The sequence below is a fragment of the Amphibalanus amphitrite genome, unplaced genomic scaffold (assembly GCF_019059575.1).
Source record: "Amphibalanus amphitrite isolate SeventyFive unplaced genomic scaffold, NRLGWU_Aamphi_draft 000284F_arrow, whole genome shotgun sequence".
NCBI classification, from domain to species: Eukaryota; Metazoa; Arthropoda; class Thecostraca; order Balanomorpha; family Balanidae; genus Amphibalanus; species Amphibalanus amphitrite.
The window spans coordinates 183,556-195,188 of NW_024881779.1; the positions used below are offsets into that span (position 1 = coordinate 183,556).

The window sequence follows — 11,633 nt, forward strand, 5'->3', positions numbered from 1 at the left end:
ACCATTTAGTGACCATTCCGACTCGAGTGACCTTCGCTGCCGTTGCGCTCCAAACAGAGTAACTGCTGGTTGCTGGCTGGTGTGCAGCGAGGCGCCGGGAGACCACCCAGTGGTCGGGGCTGGGGCCACGTGTCGCCGCTGAGCCGGGCCGCGCCGCCGACTGCCGAGAGACGGCCGGCCCGCGGCTGTGGAGACCGTCCCGGCGCGCTGACGGACAGCGGCCGTTAGGCAGGCCCGGCCGGGTCACCGGCGCGCCGCGGCGCCCCCGCTGGCCGGCCTTTCCGCCGGTGACGGCTGCAGGCCGGCCGGTCTGTGTACTGCACTTTGCAGCCATGAAAAACGAGCCGTCAGGGCCGCGGCTGGCTCTGCGTCTGGTGTGCCCGTCTCTGCGCGCCGTGCTGAGGCGGCGGACGAGGGGCCCGGCGCGGCGGCTAGGCCCCGCTGATCGCCAGCGCCGTGCACCCGTGACCGGAGACCGGCCGCGCTCGCCGACTGCGGTGAGATCAGGTGCAGCTCTGGGTCTGATTGTAGGATATCGCGCCGAGAAGTGTTTCAGGCTGCTGTTGGAACTGTGACGTCATGCGGCGCGCGTGACCGAGTTGGCCGCTAATACCCCGACTGAGGAGCGTGGTTTGGGGCGGTAGCAGCCTGAGGCGCTCATCTGAATACGGCCTTGCCTTTTGCCGGGCGCGCCATGTTTATGCCCGTGCCCACTACGCAGCGCCGTGAACGCCGAACGGGCTGTTTCAGGTCGGCTCTGCGGCGCCTCGGGAACTTCACCCGACAGGGGCAACCACCGACGGGTTCAGAGGAACAAAGAGCCTTCCTAGACCGTCTGGAGATGCCATCTGGGCTAGTCGGGGACATGCGTCATCAGTCGATGAGTCATTTAGCACAGTATGTGATGTGATATTAGGTAGTAGTAGTACCTACCTACCTAACAGCTATAGATGATGTGAAACGCAGTGCACATTGAGGCTGGTCATTCATCACATCACATGCGTTATCCAATGCACAACCGATTAATTAACCCTATTATCCAGGGCCTAGCGGGCCTGCTAAGGCTGGGACGCCCTGAGCTATTCAGCAGGCTCCTCAGTGATGCGTCACGCTAGACTTGGCGCGATGCGTCACATGATAGGCGGTTGGACGGTGCGGTAACCGATGCGTACAAAGACGCGTATCCGTTTTCAGCATGCCAAGCGTCTCTTCTATCGGGCCGTTCGGTACGTCGCCCACGCATCATGTGAAATGAGACATCTGCTACGCTTCGAACCAAATCGTCTGAGACTTCATTACTGTCCGTGTTGCGCGAACGAAGCACGGCCCGAAGCGTCAGCCGACGAGGCGATCAATCTCTTTAGCGAAGTGTTACTCGCTCGAAGCCCGCATAGCTGGGAGTTGGATTTATATAGGCATGTTTGCTGGTCGTATATCATGCCGTTTGATGGGTCGTAGTGCTGTCGCCGTGGGGCGGGATGTCTGTGTCGGGTCCGCTCAGTCTGACGGCGCGGAGCTGCTGGAGGGGTGCCCAGGTGGCCGTCCCATCGCGTCCGCCGCCGCCGCCGCCGCCGCTGTCTGCATGCTGATGTCCGGGGCCGGCCACGCTGGTGGGATCGGGGGACGGCCGTCCAGACGGAGAGAGCGGCACGCCAGGCTACAGAGGCTCCTCTGGATTCAGGGGTGGCGGTGTTGCGGGACGCTGTGCGCGCGGCGCCGACGGTGGCCGTTCAGACGCCACTGCCGGCGCTAGCTCCCACCGCCAAGCGCCGGGCGCGAGACGACGAGTCGCACGACGGGACGAGCAAACAAACAGAGTCGGCGCGTCCCCGCAGCGACGCTGAGTGAGTCCGTCCTTAGAGGGCGGCTGGGACCGTGTCGGTGGCAGTGGGGCCACCGGTCCCTGTGCAGATCACTGCCCCCCCCCCGACCAGCTCGTTGCGGGGACTGGGACGGGGAGGTGGGTTCCGCTGCGGGTCGGACGGACAGACGGACGGGGTGCACGGACTCGGTCAGACTGGGGCGCACGTCGGGCGGGGCTGACAGAGCCCATGTGGGTGGGCTGGATAAACTGCTGCATGCGTGTCGCGTGCTGCGGCGTCCCTGTACGCTGGCATGCAAAGCCCAAACAATGCGGCGGTTTATTCGGGTTATGTACGCTGAATGTGCGGCGCGCACAATGCGGCCGCGTGTGTGTGGCCCGCTGACACACATTGGGGCGTGTCGCCTGCGGCGCTCCGTCGACACGTCACAGCCGAGCGCCGGCCGTTTGCCGGCGATGAGGGCCAGACGGGCCCGCTGTCGGACACGGCGGCGGTCGCCGACGAGCCGGCGTCCACGCGGCTGGTCCCGTCATTGGCCTCAATTCGCCGCTGCCGTCTCCGATAGGGCCGCCGCGCCGGACTGACGAAATTAGGCAGCCGGCTGCGCTGCCCGGACAGGCGTGGCTATCCATCTCACTGCCCACTGACGAGAAAACAGTGTACTGCCCGACTCGGCCGTCGCTATTGTTTTGGGGCCGACGCTCAGCGAGCCAGGGCCACTGGCGGTTGGCGCTGATACCTTTCTGTGCGCCGGTGGCCCACGCGCAGTCTCCGGCGACAGGCGAGACAGTGGCACGCGGCGCCCGTCCTCGAGCCGTCGTCGGCGCCAGTGTCGACCGGCCGCCGGGCGGGGCGCGCCGACCGGCCCTGTTGACGAACTGGCGCGTGCTGCACAGGGAGATAGGTCAGCGCCTCGAGTTTCGCGGACGGTGACACTGCTCGGTCACCCCTCAGTGGGTTGAATCGGCAGGCTGCCGCCGCTGGGGACCCAGTGGCCGGTTTATGGGGTGTCCCAGATAGCCTATCGTGGCGGCGCGGAAAGCTCCCGCGGGGAGGCGCGCCGTCCTTCCACGCCACGACTGCGCTGCAGAGCGGTCACGGCGTGCGTGTATAAAGGCCCGGGGACGGCGGCCGCCGCTGGCCCCATCAGGCTGCCACGGCCGCCGGACCGCCCCGATCCCAGGCGGCTGGGCGGCGGCGGCAGCCGCTGTGTGAAACTACCGGCGGTGTGTCTGCGGTGGCGGCCGAGCCGGCATGTGAATCCAGCGTCCGTCCGTCCGCCGCCGTTCGGGTCTGTTTGTCCAGCAGCTCAGCGGGGCCGAGCCGCCGGGCTCGGGTCGCCGTGGGGCTGCAGCTCAGCCGGCACGCTCGGCAAGTGGCGCCGATGGCTGCAGGAATGCGGCGGCGCGGCCGCCCAGCCGACCGGCCGGCGCGCTCACCGACTCCGCTGGAATATCGACACCTCAGCGCGGGCCGTGTGCACCAGCCACACACTGCGTCTGACCAGTGACCACTCACGGTTCGGGACCGCTGCTTCCGGGCCGCGCCCAAACACACTGCACAGTGCACATGCAAATAAATGTCCCTACACCTCCACAGTGTCCGGCCAGCCTTTGAGTCCGGGTGCTCTGCTGCTACTTGAATGGAAACACCCGGAAGCCGTGCTCTGTCGAGACAGTTGATATTTCCTCTGCCGGGACCATGGGAGCTGGAAGCATGCGCTGGTTAGCTAAATTGCACAAACACTCGCACAGCTCTGCCGCTGCAGTGGGTGCATGTTTACACACATCCGGCCGGGATGGGCTACACCGGGGTCAGCGTGGGCCGTCCCGTTCAGAGCAGGGCCGCGCTGTCCGCCGGCCGGGGGACGCTCGACCTTTGCCGGTGTTGGACTTGGCGTGGCGGCGCGGGTGTTTCCGAAGACCGAGGTGCCTCGCGCGCCACCGAGCCTGTCGCTAAACTGCCGGCCACCCTGCCAAAATAGCCGGGGGCGTGGTGTGCGCTGTTGGCGCGTCCCGCCACCCGCCCCGCCCGCCCCCGCCGGTCGCGTGTACGGCGGGAACCGGGGCGACGGCGGCGGCGGCGGCGGCGGCGGCGGCTGGGGGCGGCGCGCGGCGCGGCGCGGGCTTATAAGGGGCGCGGCGGGCGGCGGCGGCCCAGTAGCGCCCGCCGTTTGCCGCCGTCCGCAGTACCTCCCGTCGCTCACAGACATGTCTGACCCCGCTGAGGTGAGCCGTGCCGCCAGGCTGCCGCGGCCTGCTCTCTGCCGCGGCCTGTTCCGCGGTAGCTTAACTTGTCAATCTATCTTTTTTACAAGTCCCGGTTACTTTTTTATAGTTTTTGGCATCATGTATGGGCAGTTTGGTCGAAAGTTGCGACAGGTTACCAATTAGGTACTTGTGATTTCTAAGCCCAAGTTAACCTCTACATCAACTTGATTTGCCGGTCATATCTGTGTTTGCTCATACCTATACCTATTAAAATGAATAAAAAAGAAATTACAGTATTCGTTTGCCTGATCATTATTTTGTTAGAGTACGTCGCTCTTCCCAGCGCTGTCTAGTAACCCCTGCTGTTTTCGAATGTACCTAAATTATTTTGATGTTCTTCACTATAACGTTCAGCTGATCTTTTCCTCTATTGAATTGACGATCCGCCTTATGTCTTGCACCATTCGGCCATGCGATCGCACCACATTAGAGTCGTTCTCACGTACCCGGTAGCTATAATCGTGGCCGTGCGGCGGCGGCGGCCGTTTTTAGTCTTCCGGAAGTGCCTGTGGCGGCGGCGTTCCCAGCATTCTGAGCGCTGCGCCCGCCGCCCAGAGAGCGTCCGAGCGGAGCCGCCGGGCCGCAGCTCCAACAGCCCCCGAGAGGCGGCCGCTGGGTCCTCGGAGGGGCCGCCGCTGGCCGGGGCCCTCCCAACGGGCCTCCGCCGGCGGCCGGCCTCCTCCAGAGCGGCCCTCCCGTCTCTGGCGTCGGTGCTGCCATCTGCGGCGCCGGCAGGTCCAGACGGGCCTTGCAGGCTGGAATGCGGCTCACGGTCGCCGTATTTGGCGGCCCCGGGGCCGTCTGCCCCGTGAGGCCCGTCGAGGGCTGCCGTACCCGTGTATTGCATGCGCCGGGCGCTGCGTCCGGTAGTTGCGGGCTGCTGGAGCCGTCCCTATCACCGGCGGAGGGAGGAGGGTGGGTCAGGACGCCGCGACGCTGACCAGCCCCCTGCCCACAGGCCACCATCGAGCCCGAGGCTCCGGCGGAGGAGAAGCCCGCCGAGGAGAAGCCCGCAACTGAGGAGTCGGCAGAGGCCAAGGTAAGTACGTCGACCGGAGCGCTGCCAGGACCGCCGCGCCGGGTCTGCAGCGGTCGGCGCGTCAACCACTCGGGGCTCGCTCATTAATTATTTGCTCGGACATGTTGGTGCAATTTTGAACGAATGTGGGTGTTAATTCATCGTATGTGCCCCCAGTTCCGTGTTGTGATGTTGCGTGCTGTGTGTGTGGAGCTGCTGCTGACCGGTCTCCCGCCCTGTGTCGGCAGCCCGCGGAGGAGTCGGCGGCGCCAGCCGAGGAGGCCAAGGAGGCAGGCGATGCCGCGCCAGTCGCCGAGGTAAACTAGCGCCGCACCACCCGGCGGCACTGTCTTTCATCTCGCGCGCGCACGGCCCGTGCCGCCGCCGTCCGCCCGCCCTGCCCGTGAACAGTTCCTTACCGCGTCGGCCAGTAGAGGCGCGCGCCGGCAGCGGAGCGCGCGCGCGCGCGCCTCCGGTCGACGGGCGGGCGGCAGCGGCGGCGGCCGGCTGCACCTCTGCAGGGCAGGGAGAGACCGCCAGCGGTGCGGCACCACCAGGGAGCGGCGGCTATAACTGCCGGCGCCCGGCCAGCGGCGCCGGCCCCGGGACCAGCGGCTCAGCGCGCCCACCGCACACTGAGAGACGACAGCGCGCTCCGTGCTTGTTGTGCTGTTCCGCCAGTTTGCACCATTTTAGTTGCAGCTCGTTTTTTTTCGTTTTGTTGCAGGGTGTGTTGCTTTTAACATTAACCATCAATAAACGTATAGAGGTTGACACTAATGATGGAAATAGAAGGCAGAACGATTTTTTGTGTTTGTCCGTGTCTTTTTTGCACCCGCCCCACCACCGACTTGTCCCGCTCCTTTCACGTGTTACTAATCGGTGTGTTTTTCTCTTCGGCACTAACCTCTAAGGCTGTCGTGCACGATACAGAAACACGGCTCGACGGCGCCGCCGCTCTGTGAAATTTATCCATCTTTCACGCACGCCTAACCGTCCTTAGAGCTTAGACTACTGCTTTTGTCGATGTCGACAGTATCTAGTCAGTTGTGGATATTTAAAATCTGCCATTTGCTATTATAAACGACTCTTTTACTCTTAACTCTATGATTTATCAAGAGCGGAAAGTTCGGGAGTTTTTCTTGGTTTTATGACATAGTTCTCGTCATGACATCTATCCGTCTTTCTCTGCTTGGCGTTTGGGAGGTGCGCGGCTGCACACAGCGGCTCTCTGACCTGTTGCACATGGTGAATGCACTCTCACGCCTCCCCTGTCCACGCACTGTGGTCGGCTCGAGGCTGCTCCACCGTCCCCCGGCTCTAAATCCGCCCTTGCCACCTGACCTTGAGGTCACGGCTCACGGTGACGCCCCAACCAGTGATCCGCCGACGAACGGACGACCTCCGACTCGGCTGATGTCAAGTGCGCCAAATAAGTCGCAACTGCTGCTGCGGACAGACCTCGTCTCCAGACGCGTCAATTAGGTAGCACGCACCTCGCCGAAAAAGAACTCGTAATCAGGGTTTATTTTTATTGCTGCTTCAACTCACTTGCCTCTTAATTAGCTGGGCTGGCCAACTTTTTGCAAGGTCGTTGGTAGGTCGGCTGCCTTGCGGTGGAAGACTCAGGGTCGGAGGTACCCAAATGAGACCTCGGGCGGCCTGTCACGGCGCCGTCGGGGAGAGCGTCTGGCGCCTACCGGACCGCTGCCGGCGGTGATCCATCGCGCCGGCCCGCCGTCCGTCGGCACTGTCCACTGCAATACTCCGCCAATCTCAATCAGTCATCGTCACACTGGGACGCCACGGCTGCGGCCGCGCGCCAGATCTGTGAGTCGCCGCGCGGTCATTGACGGGCCGCCGCGTGGGGGTGGGGAAGAGGTCGCCGCCCGGGCGTCGTTCGCGGAACGGAATCGGAGCACACGTAGCCCAGGGTGATTTTGTTCTCGGAGACGCGTGTGGTGGGTCACAGACCCCGCCGCCTGCGTCGGACGGGCACACTGGGGGTCCGGCCGCTGCCGGAGTCAGGGGACCGCGGCAGCACGAGACCGACGGCCGGCGTGTGCAGCTGCCGCGGCGCCGGGGCGCGGTGGGCTCCGTCCGCTCGGACCCGACCGTCGCCCCGCCGGGCTGCAGTGACACTCGCTGGCTGGCCGTCTGTCGGGCCAGCTACACTCGCTGGCTGGCCGTCTGCCGGGCCAGTGACACTCGCTGGCTGGCCGTCGGTCGGGCCAGTGACACTCGCTGGCTGGCCGTCTGCCGGGCCAGTGACACTCGCTGGCTGGCCGTCTGCCGGGCCAGTGACACTCGCTGGCTGGCCGTCTGTCGGGCCAGTGACACTCGCTGGCTGGCCGTCTGCCGGGCCAGTGACACTCGCTGGCTGGCCGTCTGTCGGGCCAGTGACACTCGCTGGCTGGCCGTCTGCCGGGCCAGTGACACTCGCTGGCTGGCCGTCTGCCGGGCCAGTGACACTCGCTGGCTGGCCGTCTGTCGGGCCAGTGACACTCGCTGGCTGGCCGTCTGCCGGGCCAGTGACACTCGCTGGCTGGCCGTCTGCCGGGCCAGTGACACTCGCTGGCTGGCCGCGGGTCCGGCGGGAGCTCATTAGCGGCCCGCTGCTGGGGGGGGGGGGGGGGCGACCCTGACCCGGGTACTGCGCCGCTCGGACCCGGCAGGACACAGCACGGCAATCGATAGCAGCCGCTGTAACGGAGCCGCGCGGAACTTTGGAATGAGCCGTCTGGCTATCGGCCACATGTGACTGGGACGCTTCAGGGAGCGTCCGCTTTAGATTCCACCCGATGCCAGTTATATAAACGCCGTGCGATCCGCAAGGCCCGACAAACCGGGCGTCTAGGAATGCGCAGCAGCAGCACAGCGCGATACTGCCGGCAGTGGCGCAGCATTGTTGAACAGGTCTTCAGACTGGTGAATCATGATGCACATCGCGGATGGCGAATTCCTCACTGGACAGCTGCGTAGGCGCCGCTGCAAACATCTTTGTCGGATCTCGGTAACGCTGACGCTCTTATAGAAGGCATGCATTATTCAGGCGCGATCCCTCAGTACCTAATTCATTTCGGAACCGATTTTTACGATCGGCAGATAGCCCATGAACGATGGGCTAAGGATACCGGCGCGCTGCTCGGGTATGCCGGCCCTTCCGGCTCGGCGCGGTCTCGGTAGCGGTCCGCCTGGCGGCGCACGGCCGGCCTACGTCCCGCGCCGCCGGCCGACATTCCTCGGGGGTCGCCGGCGGCGCGGGCCTCTGAATGGCGCCGCCGGTGTCTGTCGCGTGCCGCGGCCAGTCGAGCCGTCACCTGCGCCGACACGGGCACCGCCGCACCGAGGAAAACGCGACTCGGAATGCGGCGGCCCGGCGAGCGAGGCCGGTTTTGGAGGCGCGCCGAGCGGCCGCAGGACCGACGTACGGCGCGCTGACCTCGCGGCAGCCTTGCCATGGCGAGGGGCCGACCGATGCGCCTTGGCTCATGGCAGAGTGGCGCGGCGGCGCCCGGCCCTTTGTTCGACGATGACGGCAGAGCTCAGGGGGCACTCGAGCTGCTTTGTTCGAAATGCAATACGGCACTTTGTTTGGTCGGCCCCATGGGCCATTTTCGAAGATGATATTGGTTTTGGATGTTGAACGTAGGATGGAATGACATCACGCTCAAATTTTATTCAGGGGTGGAGCGCAAAGCTTCCAGTGCCGTGCTGGCTATCAAATATCAGCATGCACTGCCGGACAGCCTATACCGACCGGAGGCCCACCAGCCTCTGGTCATCAGCCGTGACAGCGACAGGCCGGGTCGTGTGTCTCGGCATGTCTCTGTTCGGTCGGTAGGTGTGTCTCGGTTATAACGGTCGGTATGTCTCTGTTAGGCCGGGCGGTTTGTCTCAGTACCTATATCTGGGTTAGGTCGGTGTCATGCCTCAGTATGTCTCGGTCAGGTCGGTCGTCATGCCTCTATAGTTATGTCTCGGTAAGGTCGATTGGTGTGCCTCGTTTAGGCTGTCGCTGTCGTGGTCCACTGCTCTCCTTTCCTCTCCTCCCCGTACCGTCTGACCGTCTGTCTATGTGCCCCCGAGCCGTCCACCGTGCCGCGGTGGGTCCCCGCTGACGAGAGCCGTGCTTTCAGCCGGCCGTGCCCGCCGCCGAGGCGGTGGCCCTCGGGCGCCACCTGGTCGAGGGCGTGATCGAGAAGGCCAAAGAGGCGGCGCAGAAAGCGGAGGACGAGGAGCGCCTGCCGTCGCCGCCGCCGACCCCAGAGGCGCTGCGCCAGAGGGAGGCGCCGGCGGACGAGCCGAAACCAGAGGCGGCCCCGGCGCAGGAGGCGGCCAAGACACAGCCGACCGCGCCGGCGCCGCTGAAGATCACGGCGCCGCCGGTCCACGCCGCCATCGGGGCGCCGCCAGTGTCGCCGGCCATCGAGGCGCCGCCGAGTGCCCCTGTGGCGGAGGCTGCGGCCGTCCCCGCGCCCCCGGCGGAGACAGACGCTCCTATCCCAGCCGAGACGACTATCCCGGCAGAGGCTGCTCCTGTCCCCGCCGAATCCACCCATATCCCGGCACCAGCAGAGCCCGCCCCAGTCCCGGCAGAATCCGCCCCTGTCCCCGCCGAGTCGGCTGTCCCGGCAGAGCCCGCCCCAGTCCCGGCAGAATCCGCCCCTGTCCCCGCCGAGTCGGCTGTCCCGGCAGAGCCCGCCCCAGTCCCGGCAGAGCCCGCCCCTGTCCCGGCAGAGCCCGCCCCAGTCCCAGCAGAGCCCGCCACTGTCCCGGCAGAACCCGCCCCTGTCCCGGCCGAGTCGGCTGTCCCGGCAGAGCCCGCCCCAGTCCCGGCAGAATCCGCCCCTGTCCCGACAGAGCCCGCCCCTGTCCCAGCAGAGCCCGCCACTGTCCCGGCAGAACCCGCCCCTGTCCCGGCAGAGCCCGCACCTGTCCCAGCCGAGTCGGCTGTCCCGGCAGAAGACGCTCCTTCGTCTGGCCCGTTTGAAGCCGTTCCTGCTCCAACTGAAGTCCCTGTCCCAGTTGAGCCTGTCCCTGTGCCAGTTGAAGAGGCTGCGGCTGTCGAGGCTGCCCTTGCACCAGTCAAAGAAGTCATTGCACCAGTGGAAACCGCTCCTGCGCCAACCGAAGCCGCCCCTGCACCAGTCGACGATGTCCCTGCACCAGTTCAGGATGCCGCCACAATAGTCAAAGCCGCCCCTGTAGCAGTAGAAGTTGCGTCCGCACCAACCCAAGCCGCCCCCACACCAGTCGAAGCCGCCCCTGCACCAGTCGAAGCCGCCCCTGCAACAGTTAAAGAAGTCACTGCACCAGTCGAAGATGTCCCTGAACCAGTTCAGGATGTCCCCACACCAGTCGAAGCCGCCCCTGCACCAATGGAAGCCACGCCTGTGCCAACCGAAGCCGCCCCTGCACCAGTCGATCCCGCTACACAAGTCGAAGAAGTCCCTGCGCTAACGAAAGCCGCTCCTGAACCAACTGAAGCCGCCCCTGCACCGGTGGAAGCCGCCTCTGCACCGGTCGAAGACACCTCTGCGCCAGTCGCAGATGTCCCTGCACCAGTCGAGCCCGCTGCACCAGGGAAGGCCGCGGCGTCCGAGGACCTCGGGCCGCGCCCGGCGTCTGACGGAGTGGCGGCGCCAGCAGCAGCGCAGCAGGCCGGCCAGCAGGTACCGGAGCCGCGGCGCTAACAGCTGCATGCCACCGAGTGTAGAAGACCGTAACCGGGCGCCGACGCACCGATAACCCGCCGCCCAGCGCCGCTAACGGGCCTGTGTTCTTCCGGCGCCCCGTGTAGCCGTGCGTGCGTGTGCGTGTGTGCCGTTCTGCTTGGTTGACACGTTTGTGGGTGATTGCTCGCCGCTGACCCTGGCCCTCGAATAACGACTCCCGCCCTGGGGACATGCACATTGACTCCGTACCGTATACTCAGTGAATGTGGTTCCGATGTATTCGATGCCTTGCGTTTGTGTGGTCAGTCATAGAAGTAGACTTCTAGATCGTTCTGAATGCTTGATAATCATCACATATCATTCACGTTTTATCTACCTTGCGCAGAATATCAGCTTCACAGATATTGATTTCAAGTATCTGCCAGTGTACAGTCTAATAAGAATGTGCTAACAATCTAATACTGTCCTGCACGTCGTACACCGGGGTCGCTCCTAGAGTAACCAACAGCCGCTTATTAACCGTGTATGCGTGTGTGCGTGCTTGCGCCCAGTGCTGACGGCAGGCGCTCCGGCAGGAGGCCGCCCCGGCCGTAGAGAAGCAGGAGGCCGCCCCGGCGGAGAAGAAGGAGGAGGCCGCTCCTGCCGAGAAGAAGGAGGAGGAGGCGGCTCCGGCGGAGGACAAGGAGGCGCCCGCCGAGCCGGCGCCGGCGGAGAGCGAGGCGTCGGCGGCCGCGGTGAGTGTTCAGAGGGCGCCACCGGACCGAGCGGGCCCATTGGCCAGTCGGACCGGCGGCCTGCCACACATAGATGCCACCCGTCGGGATGTCGGACCAAGCTCAGGATG

At 65.1% G+C, this 11,633-nt stretch overlaps 1 protein-coding gene across 3 annotated transcripts in view; it reads left to right on the plus strand.

Moving 5' to 3' along the window:
• Positions 1-11,633, plus strand: part of LOC122387364 (proteoglycan 4-like) — a 136,124-nt gene that overhangs the window by 123,498 nt on the left and 993 nt on the right. Inside the window, exons 4-8 of one of the 3 annotated variants that reach the window (XM_043377487.1) lie at positions 5,052-5,132; positions 5,360-5,428; positions 9,251-9,709; positions 9,743-10,786; positions 11,365-11,523. In XM_043377487.1, coding sequence (XP_043233422.1) covers positions 5,052-5,132; positions 5,360-5,428; positions 9,251-9,709; positions 9,743-10,786; positions 11,365-11,523 — 1,812 coding nt within the window. Of the gene's footprint in view, positions 1-3,924; positions 4,052-5,051; positions 5,133-5,359; positions 5,429-9,250; positions 10,787-11,364; positions 11,524-11,633 lie in introns of those variants that run through there. The other 2 variants (XM_043377488.1, XM_043377489.1) reach the window with 2 other exon arrangements.